Source organism: Poromitra crassiceps (assembly GCF_964638095.1).
Source record: "Poromitra crassiceps genome assembly, chromosome: 13".
NCBI lineage: Eukaryota > Metazoa > Chordata > Actinopteri > Beryciformes > Melamphaidae > Poromitra > Poromitra crassiceps.
The window spans coordinates 37909103-37928675 of NC_139644.1; the positions used below are offsets into that span (position 1 = coordinate 37909103).

Sequence of the window (19573 nt, forward strand, 5' to 3'; positions counted from 1 at the left end):
TCAGTCTCCAGAACGATCCAATCAAATCACCCGCACGTCTATCTTCTTGCTAGAGGTCCCGCCTTACAGTAGTGTTTCAACTGACTATCAGAATGCCATGCCAGTCGGACTTATAGTATTATTATTATTATTATATTATCATACTTGGAAACCGTTTTATAAAAGCAATATAGCACTCGAGCTGCGTGTGTTGTGGCATAGTTATCCCACTCGGCCTGCGGCCTCGTGGAATAACAGCTGTCAGCGGGATATATGCGACTGGCATGGCATTCTGGTAGAGTCAGTTGAAACACTACTGTAAGGCGGGACCATAAGAACGTGCGGGTGATTTGATTGGATCGTTCTGGAGACTGAAGTTGACATTGGCCAATCCTGGCGCTTGCTGAGAAGCTGAGAGCTTTCTGCAAAGCCCGACACGCAGCTCAAGTGCAGCGCTGCATTCTCAGCGCTTGCTGAGAAGCTGAGAGCTTTCTGCAAAGCCCGACACCAACTAACGTTACAGGGTTAAATGCGGGGTTAACAGCCTTTTTTTTGCAAAGAAGACATTAGCCCGCGTCTATTCTTGTACAAAACATAATTTTCTGCGAAGTATTAGTAAAGGTATAAGCGAAGATCGATTCACAAGGATCTGACAGCTGTCTCCGCCATTTTTCTTTTCTTTTTCTACATTGTCATTTGAGGTAACCAAAGCCTTTTAGTAAGAGAGTTGCGTGGCCATGGGTTATGAGTTGCTTGGCCATGGGTTATTGGAGTGGGTTACGGGATTTATACGATGGCTGTGAACCAATCAGATTGCTTGATTTGAGACAAATTTGCCACAACACACTGGCTCTCATGCTATATTGCTTAAATATATTCCTGCGGTACTCTATGTGTGTTACTGATGGCGTTATCCGTCATCTGGCTGCGTGACAAAAATATTGCCAGGCAGCTAGCTGGCTGCCGGCCAATGATGATGTCATTTTTCCTCAGGGTTGTGAGTCAGTCAGCAGCCCCTCAGTGGGGGAAGAAGCATTCTGAGTGATTTCACTCAAGCAAATGTGATGTCATCAGTGATGTCACTTGAGCATTTAGTCTAGCTACCTTTATGACATCACTGATCGCAATTCTATACGAGGGATCAGTGTGACATCACGACACTGTCGGACACCCGGATATGCCACCCGGAACCGCAGCAGTTAGCTAGTATGAGTTGTGCCAAACAAATGTTAATATCTCAAAAACTATACACCATATTGCTTATATTTTGACATTCTAAGTGAGAGCAGAAGTAGATCAAGGGTCTGATGTATATGATATATGTATGCATATATATAAATATATATATTCCTGCGGTACTCTATGTGTGTTACTGATGGCGTCATCCGTCATCTGGCTGCGTGACAAAAATATTGCCAGGCAGCTAGCTGGCTGCGGCCAATGATGATGTCATTTTTCCTCAGGGTTGTGAGTCAGTCAGCAGGCCCTCAGTGGGGGAAGAAGCATTCTGAGTGATTTCACTCAAGCAATTGTGATGTCATCAGTGATGTCACTTGAGCATTTAGTCAGCTACCTTTATGACATCACTGATCGCAATTCTATACGAGGGATCAGTGTGACATCACGACACCGTCGGACACCCGGATATGCCACCCGGAACCGCAGCAGTTAGCTAGTATGAGTTGTGCCAAACAAACGTTAATATCTCAAAAACTATACACCATATCGCTTATATTTTGACATTCTAAGTGAGAGCAGAAGTAGATCAAGGGTCTGATGTATATGATATATGTATGTCGTGTTAAAGTTGTGTGAACTGTCGCAGTTTTAAAAATTAAGTGAATGTAGTAGTAATAAAGCACAGCCTGCTAGCATGAGACACTCAAGGCTAGCTCCATAGGGTCCCATTATAAGCTGCCATTCGTTGAATAACACTGATCCCTCTTATATACTAGAATTGAGCATGTGATGTCACTGTTCAAGCGTGATTTGTGACTTCACTGTATTAATTGATCAGTGATCATTGTGATGTCGTCGGTGATTATATCATCAGTGTGACTTTTGGCGACATTGTGATGTCATCGGTGAGGATCTCATCAGTGATGTCATCGGTGTGACCATCGGCGACAATAAATACAATAATAATAATGCGATAATGCAACAATGGATTTGTCAATTATGTTTCTCCTTAAAGTATTCCTCTTTGTGTACTTTCTAAACCACACCCAAGGCGACTATAGGAATCCCCATATCAAGTATATTCGCCACTATGAAGGTCTCTCCTACAACACAAAGCTTATGCACAGCAAACACCAGAGAGTCAAGAGGGCACTCTCCCACAAAGACACGCTCCTTCATTTACATTTCCACACCCATGGAAGGCATTTTCATTTACAAATGAGGAGGGACAACAGCTCATTTGCCCAAGATTTGAAGGTGGACGTTTCAGGACAAGAGGTTGCTTTTGATACTTCCCATATCTACACAGGAGAAGTGTATGGTGAGACGGGCACCCTTACCCACGGCTCTGTAGTGGACGGCAAGTTTGAGGGCTTAATCCAAACGCACAATGGCACCTACTACGTGGAGCCTGTTGAGAGATACCTGAAGGACAAAGACGTGCCCTTCCACTCTGTCATCTACCACGAAGACGACATTAACTACCCACACAAGTACGGCTCAGAGGGAGGCTGTGCTAACGACTCAGTGTTTGAAAGGATGAAGAAGTTCCAATCCTCCGCCATGGACGAGCCACCCACGCAGCTCCATCCTGAGGAGGACACCGCTTCTAGGAAGAAGAGGAGCGACAATAAAGAAGACAAAAACACCTGCCTGCTTTTCGTTCAGACTGACCAGTCCTTCTACGATTACTACAAGACCAGAGAGGCTGTTATGGCACAGATCTCCAATCATGTCAAGGCTATTAATCTTCTCTATAACGATACCTTTAATGGGAAACAACGCTTCACGAGCATGGGTACGGGTGTCCACAGTTACCCACATTTCAAGGTGAAAAGGATCACAATCTACAAGAGAGGAAACCAAACCGGCAACAAGTTCGCCTCTCGCCACATCGGGGTGGAGAGGTTCCTGGACCTGAACTCGGAGCAGAACCACAATGACTACTGCTTGGCCTACGTCTTCACCAACAGAGACTTTGATCAAGGGGTACTGGGTTTGGCGTGGGTGGGCAGCATCTGTCAGAAACACCGTCTGTTCCAAGGTGGAAAAACGATGTCTCTGAACACTGGTATCGTCACTGTAAAGAACTACGGCGCCCACATTCCTCCAAAAATCTCCCACCTCGTTTTTGCACATGAAGTGGGACACAACTTTGGAGCCAACCACGACAAAATCACGGGCATACCCCGAAAGGACGGCAATTACATCATGTATCCCAAAGCTACGTCAGGAGACAAAGCCAACAACAAAAGGTGGTCAGACTTTAGCATCTCCCAGATGAACAAGGTTCTGGAGAAGAGGATGCGCGATGGAGGGTGTTTTGTTGAGCATGGCCTTCCCATCTGTGGTAACCACATAAAGGATGAGGGTGAGGATTGTGACTGTGGTCACAAGCATGAGTGCAAGGAGGATGATTGCTGCTATGATGCCGACTACAAAGATATTGACAAAAGATGCAAACTGATGGCAGGAGCCAGTTGCAGTCCTGACCAGGGCCCTTGTTGTGATGCGAAATGCAAGTTCACACCTAGTAATAAGGTGTGCAGAGACGCCTCAGACTGTGCTGAACAGGCCGATTGTGATGGAAAAGCCGCAGTGTGCCCCCGCTCTAAGCACAAGGCTGACCTTACCCCCTGCAATAACAACACCGAAGTCTGCGACAAAGGGGAATGCGACGGCTCCATCTGTAAAACGCACGGGCTCGAGTCATGCTCCTGTGACAAACAAGACGTTAAAGGCAATGCTACTCAGCTTTGTAATGTGTGCTGCTTGGACAAGACGAACACCACGTGCCACAGCACAGGATCTGACTTGGATGAGTATAACCACCTCAACAAACCTATCAAACTGCTAACCGGCTCGCCTTGCAACGACTTTGATGGTTACTGTGATCTATTCGAAAAGTGCCGTCCAATAGACGCAGATGGACCACTTGCCAGCATAGGGAAGTTCATCTTTGACCCTAAGTCCTATGAGTACATTGTAGAGTGGCTTGAGGATTACTGGTGGGCAGCGCTGTTGATGGGTATCAGCCTCATCCTGCTCACGGCTGTTTTCCTTAAGATCTGTACTGTGTACATTCCCACTAGTAACCCCAGACTGCGCCCAGGCAAACCACTTCCACGCAGGCGGCCGCGAGTCCAGCAGCATGCTAACTCCCAGCAGGACCGGCTCCCAGGTGTAGCACGAGTTCCACCACCACCACTCCCACCAGCACGGTTGGCCAGGCAGCCCGCACGAGTTCCACCACCACCACCACCACCACTCCCACCAGCACGGTTGGCCAGGCAGCCCACACCGGCCAGCGGCAACCCCAGACGCAGCCACCACCTCCCAGCAGTGTGTGGGTGCTGATGAGTGTACCTGGGGCCGCTGTAATCCGTAGGCTTTACAAGCCTTCATTCAGACCATCAGTGTCTCTCTCCCTCCTCAACTATGCACAGTGTTGAGGAGGGAGGAGAAGGTGGAAAACAGTTTACTGGGATTTGAGGCAGAGGATTGGATTCAGAGATGAAGGAGGAAGTATTTTGCTGTTGAGACAGCAGAGGTGAAGTTGGAGAGGATAAGGTGGTAGGCAGAGAGATCTTCAGGGTGATGTGATTTTCTCCATTTTCCCTCAGCGGCCTGAAACTCTGTTCGATGAGTTCGCAGAGATTCAGACAACCAAGGAGCAGGGGGAGAGCATCGAGCAGGTTTAGTGCTGAGTGGGCAGATAGAATCAAGAGAAGAAGATAGAGAGGATAGAAGAGTAGTGGAAGCCTCCTCAGTGGACAGGAGAGAGAACTGCTCGGCTGACGGAAGCAAGGAGAAGACAGCAGAGGAGAGAGGTAGGTGAGTTTTTAGGTTGCGTCGGGTGGTGATAGAGTGAGAGGATGATTGGTGGGAGGTGGGGAGGGAGAAGGTTATAAAGTGATGGTCGGATACAGGGAGAGGAATAACAGCGAGGTTGGAGGTACAACTGGATCTGATGAAGACCAGCTCGAGCATGTTCCCTGCATTGTGAGTTGGAGGAGATTGAGAGAGGCAGAGGTCTAAGGATGAGAAGAAGTTGAGGAAGAGCAGAGATTGCAAGGTCACTGGCTGGAAGTTGACGTCACCCAGAAGAATGAGGAGTGCCATCAGGAAAGACGGAGAGGAGGGTGTCCATCTCATCGAGGAAGTCACCAAGCTGACCAGGCAGGCGGTAGATTAGATTATTTTTGAGCTTGATAGGTAGGGATACGGCAATTGCATGGAACTCAAAAGAGGAAATCGAGAGATGAGAGAGAGGAGTGACCGTGTAGGTCCATTTGGGAAAGATGAGGAGTCCTGTGCCTGTGCCTGAGGCTCTGGGGGCATGAGAAAAAGAGTAAGCAGCAAAGAGTGCTGCTGGAGTAGCAGTGTTTTCGAGTATGATCCAGGTCTCTGTGACGGCTACAAAGTGGAGGGATTGAGAGAGAGCATGGGCTGAAATGGTTTCAGTTTTCTTAAGAGATGACTGGCAAGGTTTACTACACCTGTAGGCAGGGCCGTAGCCAGGGATTTGGGGCCCCATGAAAGGATATCACATCGGGAAATTTTGGCCATTTGGGGCCCCTGTCAGTCAAGGGCCCTTGGAATCGTCCACACTTTCCCCCTTCCTGGCTATGGCCCTGCCTGTAGGTACCATGTCTACGGGACCTATGAGTTGATGTTACAACAAATATATGGACCTGGGGTTTGCGTCTGGACGCCGACCGCACGGGGCCGCGTAACTAGTTAGCATGCCGGAGTCTCGTTCGTTATCGGAATTAACCAGACAAATCGCTCCACCAACTAAGAACGGCCATGCACCACCACCCATTTGACCACCACCCATCCACTACCCAGGCTAAGAGCCCCTCTGTCGGCCACCAGACACCCAGGCCAGCCCCCTATCACCACACATCCACTACCCAGGCTAAGAGCCCCTCTGTCGGCCACCAGAGACCCAGGCAAGTCCCCCTACCACCACCCATCCACTACCCAGGCTAAGAGCCCCTCTGTCGGCCACCAGAGACCCAGGCAAGTCCCCCTACCACCACCCATCCACTACCCAGGCTAGGAGCCCCTCTGTCGGCCCCTGTCAGTCAAGGGCCCTTGGAATCGTCCACTTTCCCCCCCCCCTGGCTACGGCCCTGCCTGTAGGTACCATGTCTACGGGACCTATGAGTTGATGTTACAACAGGGATGGGGAAAAAAGACAGTGTGGTAGATGAGCAGGGAGCTCTGGCCTACCCATGTTCGTGCCCAGAGGCTGCCGCTCTAGACAATGTGGCAATAAGTGCACGTTCACACCATAGGCAGAGCATAGGCAGAACTGAAGCTTGAGGCAGGCTCAAGCTGATCTGACGCCTAACTGGTCACACCAGAAACAGTCTATTTTCCTCAGCCCCGGGCTCGGAGCTGCTGCTCCTGCCCCTCCCCCCCCCTCACAAATTGCATTGACTGCATGCCTGGCAGCTCGGGATCAGCACGCAGTACGCTTGGAAAATAGAACAGAAGCTGAAACTATCGGTTCAACATAAGCTTTGGCGTGGTGTGGTGTGCGGCTGGTGTGAACAGACTTGCGTGTTAACAAGGACGCTGAAATGAAAGTGCGTGGCTTTGGCGTGTATGGTGTGGACGTGCACCAAGTCCTGTCCTCAAGGGGCCTGAGAGCCTCAGACACACCCACAGCAATTGGTGAATAGTTCACAGCTGGGGGCTGCTTTTAAACAACTAGTTTCACTTAAAGTGGCTCCAAACAGCCAAACAATCAGAAATAAAACAAAATAAACAGTTAAAACTAGGCAGAGAACAAAAATTAGCAATTTGTTTTAGTATACTACGTTACATTTTTACTTTGACATAATATGTTTCCCCTCCATTGTTACTTGAGCCAGGTTGTAGCAGTGTACGTCAATCAACATTTCACTTTGTGTGTGTGTGTGTGTGTGTCAATGTATAGTTAGCAAATTACCCCATTTTCATCTGCAGTCCCTGGGCAGATTATTACAAACTGGAGGGTGGAGACTGGACTGACAGACACCGCCCACCCACCTAGGCGCCATCGTGCAACTGTGTGCCATTGGCTAATACCAGGAAGCATTTATTACATTACTCATGACATCGCAATTGCTTGATTGACATCACTGACACCACAATTGTTCAACTGACATCACTGATGACATCACAATCGTGACCGACACCGCCGCCAACCACAGACAGACTAGGGCGCTTGATTCCTACGGTTGAGACTCTGGAGATGATGCGCCATGGTGCAGTTATGGAAATTGCCCTCCCAAAATCGTGACTGACAGACTGCCCACCCACCTAGGTGCCATCGTGCAACTGTGCTCAAGTGACATCACTGATGACATCACATTATTGATCGAGTGACATCACAATTGCTCAAGTGACTAACTGATGACATCACAATTGTGACACAAACACACACGCCAATTTTAACAAAAAAAAAAAACGGTTTAATTTCCAATTCCATTCTTTCCATACTCGGCTATTCGTTACTTTATGTACCCCTTCACTCACATCTTCCCACGTTTCTGTGAAGCCCTCTTAACGGTTCGTTTCCAAGGGAATCCAGAGACCTCTTTATGTACCCCTTTATGTAGAGACTGAGGGTATTCAGGCGATATAGGCTTTCCTAGGTAGGCCTATATTAAAGCCCCAATCAGTAAGATTTTTGACATTTTTTACTGTAATATCACAGCTTTTTAGTCACAGGACATGGTAGATTGACTTGGAATAGGGAGACTCTCTGCTTTATTTATCCCACACCGCCCTCCATTGGCCAGCACTGGGACTAAGCAGTTTGCTGTCAGCGTCCCGTGTCAATAAAATAGAAAAAAAGAAAAGGATGTGCGCATGCGCTGTACAGCGTAAGCGCTGTCTGCATGAAAGCAAGGAAGTAACTCGATTCGGATTTGCTACGAAAATGATGTTTCACGGAACTATGGATTATTATTTCATCACGTGGTGAGTACCCGATGTCACAACATGTACATAGAGCTTTCTGGCGCTGTGTTTTGTTGACTTTGAACGGTGATATCGTTATCGATACTAATGCACGCAGAGGGCGCAGTTGGAAAACTTCCTGAATGGGGCTTTAACAATAAGAGGGAAGCGCTCGAAAACCCAATCTCCAAAAAAATGCAATTCTTACAAAAATCTCCAAATGTCAAATGTTTTTCATAGAAAATGACAGCATGAATTTTATGAAACCAGAATTGTCCTTTTTTATTTCATAGATAATATTGGATATTTAAATGATATATTGAGTGCTGAACTGGAAATGTCCCCGATTTTCATTTCAGAAATCTGGTCCCCTTAATGAACATGGTACCATTAATTAGACATAAAGAAGTAAGTGTAGAACCGTTTTATTGATCAACGATCAAATCAGGCTTATGTGAGTACAGGTATACAAGAAAACAATGAAACCATGATCAGTGAAGACACTGCTCTCTACCCATCCCACAAAGACAAGGCAGCGGCCAAATCTGGCTCCATTGAAATGAAGGCGAAATACTGTAATTTGAATTACTTTGTGAAAAACAACTTGGGGCTCACCCTTTCTCTGGGAGGTGGGCCGCTGTTTGGACACGACCTGAATTTTATATATATATATATATATATATATATATATATATAGGGCTGATAGTGATATACATTTACTTTGTAAGAACAGGTTAGTCTTTCCAGACATCCTAATCTGAAAATAATCAAGAGTTATTTTTCACAAAAGACCACGTTAGTTTCATTCTGTTGCTAATTTGATGGTAATTGACACAAAAGAAAAAAGTTTGCAATCACGCAATCAGGCAAATCTCAGCAGCAAAATGCCAGACCAATACCAATCGTCTGCTGATATATTGGTGCATCCCTAATTTTAAATATTTAAATTTGTGAATCCACTCAACCATAATTGAGGAAAAAAAGCACATGGTACATCCAGAGTCCAAACCTCGCCTTTCCCTACCTACCAAACAATCCACACAGTATTACACATGAGACGGCTCATATGACAGTCAGAGCAATCTGTGTTAATTGATCAATAAGGGAGAGGGGAGGAGAGGGGAAGAGAGGGGAAGAGAGAGGGGAGGAGAGGGGAAGAGAGAGGGGAGGAGGGGGGAAGAGAGAGGGAGGAGAGGGGAAGAGAGAGGGGAGGAGAGAGGAAGAGAGGGCAGGAGAGGGGAAGAGAGAGGGGAGAAGAGGGGAAGAGAGAGGGGAAGAGAGGGGGCAGGAGAGGGGAAGAGAGAGGGGAGAAGAGGGGAAGAGAGAGGGGAGGAGAGGGGAAGAGAGGGGGCAGGAGAGGGGGAAAAGAACACAATCTGCCACATTGATATAACTGTCATCCCCACATATGGCACTGGTTTATACACAATAGGGTTGGCAGTTTGCACACACCCACAAACACATTCTCTTTTCCCTCTCCGTTATGTAGGCCGATGTGAGTCATTCCCATGGGTGCGCAGCTTCGGCACGGTCCGTTATTTTAAAACTATACAACCGTTTGGTGACTCTGAACACAGCTCTATCATGGCACCGATATAAAACTGGGTAAATGTACGGATCTGTCAAACTCGTTTGAAAGTGTTCATTAAAAGAGACGTAGAAGGCAGGTTTCACACAGGGGAAGTGGGCGACCTGAACGGTCACATGGAGTTCGATGTATTATTAAGCCTGCGCCTGCCTACTTCCCAGCTAACTCTATAGGTTCCCGTCCGGAATTGAGGAGAATTCTCATTTTCAGGAACCTGTAAAGACGACAACTCCCATTCCTCCAGACATCGTCCGCTGACATTCCGACATCGTCCTTTCCACCAAGGGTCTCCATCAAACACGGATCAAGCAGCATGCGCACATTAGTCATAGCGTTCCTTTTGACCTTCTGTTAGTAGCAGGTGGGCGGGGCTTACCACAAGAGGAGAATTCAGAGAGACAGTTTATCTCTGTCAAACCTTCTGCCACTTGTGGGAAATCCCGCCTATCTGGCCCTCCAAGCAGAATAAAACACCAGCTATTTGACACAGATCTGATCTCCATATCCCAGACTTGATCTGCAGATCTGATCCCAGACTTGCACCAGACTCGGACGAGAGTAAAGCTGCCCTGCTGCCTTCATTATCACTGCTGTGGTAGTGAGTCCTTCGACCTGGAGGACTTGTGTTCACGTCCATGCTGGCAAGCATCCGTTCTGCTGAAGTGTCCTTGAGCAAGACGCTGAATCCCTACGAGTTGGCAGGGTGCTGCCCTGTGGCTGAGCCTGAACTCTATGGAGGAATGTGGGAAGAGAATTTCCCTACGGTATTACAAAAAATCTCAACTTTACATACATTTTACCAGGCTTCTTCAAACTGTTTATGAATCACACCACATCGGAATCATGTGGGTAGAGTTCTGATTGTTAAATGCCGTTTTCTTCAGGATTACTTTTTAAACTCCAATTTTACAATGTTATTTAAACGAAGCAACCGGTCGTCTACTTTTATTTGCATCAACTGCAGTGATTTTCTTTGCTCTCATGCGTTCTGGGAACTTGGACGTGGGGAGATACTCCACGTCTGTGAAAGCAGCCCATGGACTTATGTTAACAGAATGATATAGGCATCATCAGTACAGTTCCCCAGTGGCAGGCGTGTCCATAAAAAAAAAAGCAGGCGGGCCAATCTGCAGTCTGCAAAAACTCCGACACCCATGATCCTCTCTGCTTCCCGCATAGATTCGAGGGATGCAGCGTCCAATCAGGAGAGCATGGCTTGGGCGGAGCGCGGTCGGTCGGTGCAAGCGGTAAGGCAGCTCGTCCCGCTTTGTCCCATAATGCACTGGTGCCGAGGTCGCAAGTGGCGTGACGCCGGATTTTTTATTTTATTTTATATATATTTTTGTTTTAAAAGTAACACTTTAGTAAAATAGTTCCGATGCAGCTTGATCCTGAAGTGGCGGTTATTGGTCTGTGGCTGTAGAATCACAATAAGATAAACGGGTGCGGAGGGGCAAACCGTGTGAAAAGGTTAAAGTTCATCTCAGTACAGTTCGTAGAGTCCATCTGACACATCTGACCGCTCCTCTAGCATGTCCACACCTGAGAGAGAGAGAGAGAGAGAGGATTACTTTCAACAAAGCAACATTTGAGTAGCGAGGAAAAGAAGAAGCTAACGACATACAGATTGATATAAACGAAGAATGAATAGACAGAATGGATGGACAGACAGACAGACAGACAGACAGGCAGACAGACAGGCAGACAGACAGACAGACAGAATACACAGATGCAGTGGCAGACAGGTTCACAGGGCCCTGCGGTACCTTGACGGTGCTGTCGACCGCTCCGGAGAAGAGGCGCCCCCTGGAGACGGCCAGAGCCGTTACACTGCCCTGATGTCTCAGCAGGGTCTGGGTACAAATCATGTTGTCCATGCTCCACACCTGCAACACACACACACACACACACACACACACACACACAGTTCAGAATTTCAGCGCTACTTTGGTTGCCTGGCAACAAGCTTCGTCTCAGCCACTTTTTCAAAGCGAGGAGGGTCGCCCAACATGTCACTGCAGCAAAGGTTCCCCACCTTCAGAAGGCGGCCATTCATGTTGGGTCACACAGATCATGTGACTCTGGATTTAAAAACTCACTACAGCAGCAGTTTGACCCATGGATGTATTAAAAGAACTGGATAGGGGACGAGCCACGCCCACCCATGCATTCGGACGGAGGCTGCTCACTGGCGCATGAAGCCATCATGGGGGGGTTTTTCTTCCTGACCATGTGGCCTAAGGCGAAGTGCGCATGTGTGCCATGACGTGTTCCATGATGTCTCCCACCCCTCCCACCCATGGATTGTATTACAAGAAGAAAATACCCCCGGATACGGCTCTTAGTTAAAAAACACACACTTAAAAAATTATTTGATCATTAAAAGAGTCGTTTTATACTTTGAGTGACACCTGGAAAAAATTCCCCTGGGTTTAACAGCATGGCGTCACGTGACTTGCAATACAGAGCTTCGCCACCATGTTCAAGTGGCTTCACAGCCCAGCGCTATTCCTGGGGGGTTGGTTTGACCAGTGAACAATTGGGTCAGTGCCCAAAGTACCCAGGTGGCATAGGCAAATGCTGATTCAAGTGTACTTCAATGTATCTTTACGTGAGCGTAACATTGAGCAGGCAGCACAGGCAGAAAAGCACACACACATCAACAGACTGTTCTTCCTCACCCTGAGTGAGCGGTCGTAGGAGGCGCTGAACACTTTGGTCTGGTCGGGGGTGGCGATGACGGCCAGAGCGTAGACTGTTCCCACGTGACCTGTCAGAGTGCGCACCTGCTCCTTGGACTCGATATCCCACACCTGGAGAGGAGACACACCTTCATCATCAGTTCACCACGACCATCACCACCATCCTCATCATAATCACGATCATCACCATCACCACCAACTTTTATCCCGCTATATTTTGTCTGTGGTTGATTGGTCTACTACTGGTTCTCAAAGTGGGGTCCGGGGACCCCCAGGGGTCCTTGAGGGGGTTCCAGGGCGTGCCCAGCAAAAATGCGAATCATTTATTATTATTTTGGTCATGGGTTTCATACAGTTTCTGCAAAAAAAAACATCAAAAAGCAAAAAATCTTATCAGATGGAGGACCCTGGGGACAAAATTGGATCTGGGGGTCTGTGGTCTAATTCGTGTCAGTTTGGGGCACGTGTGAAGAAGTTTGGGAACCACTGGCCGACTCTACTCGACTCTAAAAGGCTTTGTGGCTCGTGACATAGTCTAGAGGCTGACGTGTTGAATGGTGGAATCCACCAATGGACTGTTCGATGAACAGGATCTGGTCATCATCATTATCTTCTCATTATTCCAACTAAATACATAACAGGGAGTGTAAGTGCCTTCATGCCTTTGTGTGTGTGTGTGTGTGTGTGTGTGTGTGTGTGAGAGAGAGAGAGAGAGAGAGAGAGAGGGGGGGGAGATTGAGAGAGGGAGAGAGCGAGTGAGAGAGAAAGAGATTTAGGTTTTTCTCACAAGGGATTTCAGTGGCAGGATGAGGAAACAAAGATATGAGAACAAAAGATGCACTGTCACCGTATGTCTGTGAGTTTGTGTGTCTGTGAGTTGGTGTGTGTGTGTGTGTGTGTGTGTGTGGGGGGGGGGCATGTGTGTCCTCTCCCTTACGTGGATCAGATTTTCATAGGTGCCACAGACGATGTGGTGGTTGGTGACAGCGATGGAGTAGACGCTGCCCCCGCTGGTCTGCAGGACGTGGACACACTCTAGAGACCGGATGTCCCAAATCTGAGAGAGAGAGACACAGAGAGAGAGAGAGAGAGAGAGACAGAGAGAGAGAGAGAGAGAAAGAGAGAGAGAGAGAGAGAGAGAGAGAGAGAGAGAGAAGGGGGTAGAGAGAGTGATGGTTGTAAAGGAGAGAGATAAGAAGAGAACGAGGAGGGAGAGGACTCCATAGACTCTTTTCACAGCAACAGTTTGTTTAATGATAGTTCCACTCTATGTAGGTGTTCCAGTGCCAAGGCCCTCATTAATGTTATTGCTTACACCCGCTTCACACACCCGCCACCCCCCTCCACACACACACACACACACACACACACACACACACACACACAGTCACACACAGTCACACACCCCGTTATCGGCAGCAGAAAAAGTGCATTGTAAGTTTCCGTCTCCATGGCAACACAAAGTGGAGTGATCACAAGCCAAAACGGTTGCTGGCCAATCACAACGCAGCACCGGAAACAGGCCACAAAATGCAGAGGATCAACTATTGAATTGTACAGCCGGATCTTTGTGGTCAGTCATGTCTCTTCAGCCTGGTCCATCAAATCAATGAATACGTGAAATTAAATTGGATGGACAAACCCGCCTTTAATCGTCACAAGCAAGCACACTACAACACGTGCACACACGTGTTCGGCTTTGGCGGCGGTGCACACACACACACACACACACACACACACACACACACACACACGTTAGAATGGCGCTGTGAAATTCAATCTCTGCATTTTTCTCATCCTGCCTTGTCCTTCCTCCATGGAGCAGGCGGGGAGCGGTGGACAGGTGGACAGGCGGGGAGCGGTGGACAGGTGGACAGGCGGGGAGCGGTGGACAGGTGGACAGGCAGGGAGCGGTGGACAGGTGGACAGGCAGGGAGCGGTGGACAGGTGGACAGGCAGGGAGCGGTGGACAGATGGACAGGCAGGGAGCGGTGGACAGGTGGACAGGCGGGGAGCGGTGGACAGGTGGACAGGCAGGGAGCGGTGGACAGGTGGACAGGCAGGGAGCGGTGGACAGATGGACAGGCAGGGAGCGGTGGACAGGTGGACAGGCGGGGAGCGGTGGACAGGTGGACAGGCGGGGAGCGGTGGACAGGCGGGGAGCGGTGGACAGGTGGACAGGCAGGGAGCGGTGGACAGGTGGACAGGCGGGGAGCGGTGGACAGGCGGGGAGCGGTGGACAGGTGGACAGGCGGGGAGCGGTGGACAGGCGGGGAGCGGTGGACAGATGGACAGGCAGGGAGCGGTGGACAGGTGGACAGGCAGGGAGCGGTGGACAGGCGGGGAGCGGTGGACAGGTGGACAGATGGACAGGCAGGGAGCGGTGGACAGGTGGACAGGCAGGGAGCGGTGGACAGGCGGGGAGCGGTGGACAGGCGGGGAGCGGTGGACAGGTGGGGAGCGGTGGACAGGTGGACAGGCGGGGAGCGGTGGGCTGATACATGCTATTCCAAACAACGGCGTTTGCACTGCTTCATTCTCTATGGTGGTAGCCTGGGTTTGCTGACCAGCAAGTCGTGCTGCGACGGACCACAGCTGATCCGTGATCCATACGGATCCGCCCCCACGGTTCGGCACGCGTGTGAACCGGGGATTATTTGCAAAGCAAGTTTAACCATCAGTGTGGAATACAGTTTTACTGCCGCTGTTACTTTCTAAAGAGATAATGACCTACATGCCGATGCAGAGTCGAGGTGATAAAATAACACAGACAGGACAGATGTGTCCTGTGTGTTAATGACTGTGTGTTAATGACTGTGTTAATGACTGTGTGTTAAAGGAACACTCTGCCCATTTTCAACCAGCTTTGTATCATTAGAACATCAGTAGTATATCAGAAAACTGTAAACGGTTTTGAAGTCTGTCATTTAATTTGACAGTTATTGAGTGTTAAAGTGTGGACCAGTGACATCACTGGTCCACACTAACTCAAATTAATAACTCATTAACTCAAATCAACTCTCAATAACTGTCAAACTATTCATCATTCATCTAGTTTGACAGTTATTGAGAGTTGATTTGAGTTAATGAGTTATTAATTTGAGTTAGTGTGGACCAGTGATGTCACTGGTCCACACTTTAACACTCAATAACTGTCAAATTAAATGACAGACTTCAAAACCGTTTACAGTTTTCTGATATACTACTGATGTTCTAATGATACAAAGCTGGTTGAAAATGGGCGGAGTGTTCCTTTAATGACTGTGTTACGTTAAGGAAGGGGGGAAAGAATGAAGAGCGACTGATTTAGACTGCTTTCACACTGGTGCCCCGGTACCGCTCCTGGGGCCGGTTGCACCAACTGGTCTTACACTGGTCTTAAAGGAGGACTTACCCCCTAGATATGTATTAGAACAGTGATTTGAAAATACCTATGGAAAAAACCAAGAAATGACATATACTCTTGTCTATACTGGACTCTTTGGCTGTGTTCAAGTCCAGATTTTTTTTCCGAAATCGACGCCATTACAGTTTGCCTACTGCCTCAAAAATAATTTATTTGAGAGGGGCCATATCTTTATAAATATCAACAACTAGCCAACGCTGGTGGCCTGTTTGGAAAGAGCTTTGCTCAAAATGGTTGAAAGTTACTTATCTATTAGCACTTTGGTGCTAATAGATCATTTACTGTGGGTCTTGAAAGATGACCAACAATTATGAAAATCTTTGGCCTGTGCTAAATATTGGCAGTCCTAAACTGGCCATGAATGAGTTAATGCAAAGCTGACATTGTTTGAGATGTCTTCATTATGACAACTTGACATTAACCAAGACATAACCTGTAAATGTATTTGTCCTGACAACTTGATGACTGTCTACTGTGTTTAGAGCCATAGTCAAATGACCTAAAACTGTTTTAAAAGACATGACTGGGCTAAACACTGTCTGGAGACTGTCTGCTGTGTTTAGAGCCATAGTCAAATGGAGCACAGTCGACATTATCCATCTTCCTCCTATCTGTTTATGTCCCTTTCCTCATTCTTCACTCCTCTACTGAGGCCTCTCCCTCTCTCTCCTTTTCTGTCCTTCACTTTCTCTCTCAACGTCCCTGGGGTATTCATTAGTGACCAACTCCAGCAAGAAAGAGACAGACAGACAGACAGACAGACAGACACACACACACACACACACACACACACACACACACACAGCAACAAGGTTTCTGTACTACAACTAATTAACACACTCAAGTGAGCTCAGCAGTGACAATAAAAAAAACACAGGACGGAAACTCATTATTGTCCAAAACACCTAAACGCCTTGAAGTAGCATCATATAAAAAGACATTTAAGCCATTAATGACACAAGGAGTAGAACTGATTTCAACCAAGTGATCTGATTCATCAAAGACGTTCCAACTGACAAATGTGACGTTAGCTAAACTGACTTTATTCCCATAAAGCACAGCTAGCTGTACTTTACTGGTCACTATGACAACTCCTGTTGTAACCATGGAGCCAGTTTGCACTATAGGGCTGAACAATTAATCGAAATGTTATCGAAAATCACAATATAGCCTACTGCAATTTTCAAATAGCAGGAGGCGCAATATTTGTTGAAAGCAACATGTGTGTCAAAATACCATTTTAAATGAACTACTGTCGTGCTTTATTTTGCAATATATTAATTGCAATATCAGCCATAATAATCGAAATTAGATTATTATCTAATTTAATTATCAAAAAAGACAATCTTTCAGCCCTAGTTTGCATTGTTTCTGTTTCTGTCCTGGTATTTGTATGCATGTTGAACTTTGATGAAAATGCTTGGTTGGGGTGCACCTGCGACTGCGTTAATAACCACTCAATATAAGCATTAACAGCAGTACAAATGTCACTACTGTGGTTATGTGTGCTTTGGTGGTAGTTGCAGCTATTGCCTCTCTCACACACACACACACACACACACACACACACAGACAGGTAGCTACCTTGATGGTCTGGTAGGAGCCGCTGTACAGGTGGTTTTGGGACGCCACAAGCGCTCTGACCCAGTGATTGAGACCCGTCAGCTCCTTCTTCAGCTTCAGCTCTGTAACCACGATGTCCCACACCTACACGCGTGTGCACGCACACGCACACACGCACGCACGCACACACACACACACACACACACACATGCACACACAAACGCAATGTTAATGCAGGTTATTAAAATTAAAACTAGGGGGTGAAAATAAACTTTGAGGTAAAAATAGGCACGATCAAAAATTTCAGTAAAACATAACTAGTTTTGTGTTTGGGGGATAGACAAAGCTGTAAAAACAGCTAAGTAGGTGACGTCACCGAGTTGAAGTAGAGAATCAGAGAGACATTGGGGAAGAAAGAAAGGAGGAAAGAGAGAGAGTTGAGTAAGAAAGGAAAGTCCCTGTGCCCCCCCTCCCCTCCTCCGGTAAGCATGGTAACAAAGACAGGGCTACAGCCTCCTCTCCTCCTCCTCCCACACAGTCTTACTCCATTGCTCCAGCGCCGTCTTAACTCAAGCTCTCTGCTACTGTGGCCTTGGTGAGCAACATTTGAATAGAGCCATATGAAATCCCTTCTAAATTCATACCATACCAAATTGATTGAATCATCATTTCTATCCTGACTCCAAACTGATTTCGAATGTAACCGTTGAGTAACTATGGTTCTATCATGTTTTGGGGGCACTAAACCGCTAGAGCAGTGATTCCCAAACTGTGGGCCGTGGACCACTAGTGGGCCGTGGAGGTACTGCAGGTGGGCCGCGAGTGGTCTGCCAACACTCCCGATTTCCGCGGACAATCAAATGGCTGCAGCAGGGTCATGTTTAAAGCTACAGTGCAGATCCTGTTATCATAAGAAACTAGATGACCTAAGGGATCCATTGCTATGAAGCATAATATGCTAGCTTGTCAGCAAAGAGGCTAAATAACACTCCAAACATAGGTTCAATTTGGGTGAGGGAAAACTATTTCAAAGGGCCTCTCGGCTCAATTTATCTGAATGAAAATTGGTTCAATGGGTACCCACGAGTCTCCGCTTTACAGATAAGGTAGCATTTTTCACAGACTAGCATTTAGTAGCTTGTGGTTTGATTTCTTGCCGTTGCTCATCACATTTTGTTTGCCAAAGTTCACATGGTCTGTTGATGAAATAAAAAAATCTATAATCAAAAAAAAACATCAGGAAATACATCATCTTAGTCTGGTGTGTTGATCAGAGTTGTGTTTAAAGGGTTGGGTGGGCCGCAGCATTCTTAAGTTTGGGAACCCCTGTGCTAGAGTATTTTATTTAGCAGCTGCAAATACTTGCGCGACAAGGCAATAAAAACCTATTCCCACAGAACAAATTGAGAGCTCCTTTACATCTGACCTGCCACTGAAAAACAATGTACTATAAACAATTAACTAGTACTAATCTATATAACTGTCTGGCACTGCTGGTAGGGAATGCTTGCACTAGTTACACTGCTTTTAACGGGTGCAGCTTTCACTACACAGTAGTAGGAGTTGGCTGGGCTTGACGTGCTGAGACAGCTTGTACACAATCCTAAGGGCCTGTGTCGACCTAGCGTCTTCTCATCAGCTCCGGCGTCTTTTTTCAGTTGTTTCCAATGCGGAGCGAGCGTATGCGGGCGCACACGGACGTCTAGAGAAAGTGCTCTGCTGCGCCCAGCGTCTATTTTCACAGCGCTGCGCCGTTTTTGTGCGCCCGGCTCCCAGCGGAAAATATTGTAACTTTTCAGAAAGACGCTGGTGTCGGGTGCTCCTTTTCTGGCAGCTAATCATATTGAGAAACTATCGCAACAGAGACAGAAAGGCTCAATTGTGGGAGCAGATTGGCTAGACACTTAATATTTCTGGTGAGTGTTGAGCTAAATCACTGTATGTGTGTTGTTAGCTAATGTTAGCTGTCAGCTATCAAGCTAGCTACCGCGCTGAACTAACGTTACTGTCGGACTGCTTCCTTGCATATTGTGCGCTGAGATCAGCGCTCCCCAGCGTACTTCCAGCGTTTATCGGTCGGAAAAAGACGCTAAGATGGACAAACGGCCTAAGTCTGTTTGGTCTCACGTGGTATGAGACTGCAATCCATTACCTGGAAGACAATAGGCTAGGAGAGTCAACAAGTCAACTCCAAAATAG

The 19573-nt window shown here is 47.4% G+C and overlaps 1 protein-coding gene and 1 pseudogene across 4 annotated transcripts in view; one reads left to right on the forward strand and one right to left on the reverse strand.

Annotated features, from left to right (window-relative positions):
• The first annotated feature begins 2142 nt into the window (after positions 1–2142).
• On the forward strand, positions 2143–4515 carry LOC310788540 (disintegrin and metalloproteinase domain-containing protein 10 pseudogene; annotated as a pseudogene). The gene has a single exon. The product of its transcript is annotated as a disintegrin and metalloproteinase domain-containing protein 10 pseudogene (transcript).
• A 4009-nt stretch (positions 4516–8524) lies between these two features.
• The window catches only part of traf7 (TNF receptor-associated factor 7), a 42172-nt gene continuing 31123 nt past the window's right edge, over positions 8525–19573 (reverse strand). For all 3 annotated transcript variants that reach the window (XM_083648790.1, XM_083648788.1, XM_083648789.1), the window contains exons 18-22: positions 17396–17518; positions 13343–13462; positions 12385–12516; positions 11470–11589; positions 8525–11245 (exon numbers count right to left, since the gene is read on the reverse strand). In XM_083648790.1, the coding sequence (XP_083504916.1) occupies positions 11231–11245; positions 11470–11589; positions 12385–12516; positions 13343–13462; positions 17396–17518 (510 nt within the window). In that variant the 3' untranslated portion in view covers positions 8525–11230. The remainder of the gene's footprint in view (positions 11246–11469; positions 11590–12384; positions 12517–13342; positions 13463–17395; positions 17519–19573) is intronic.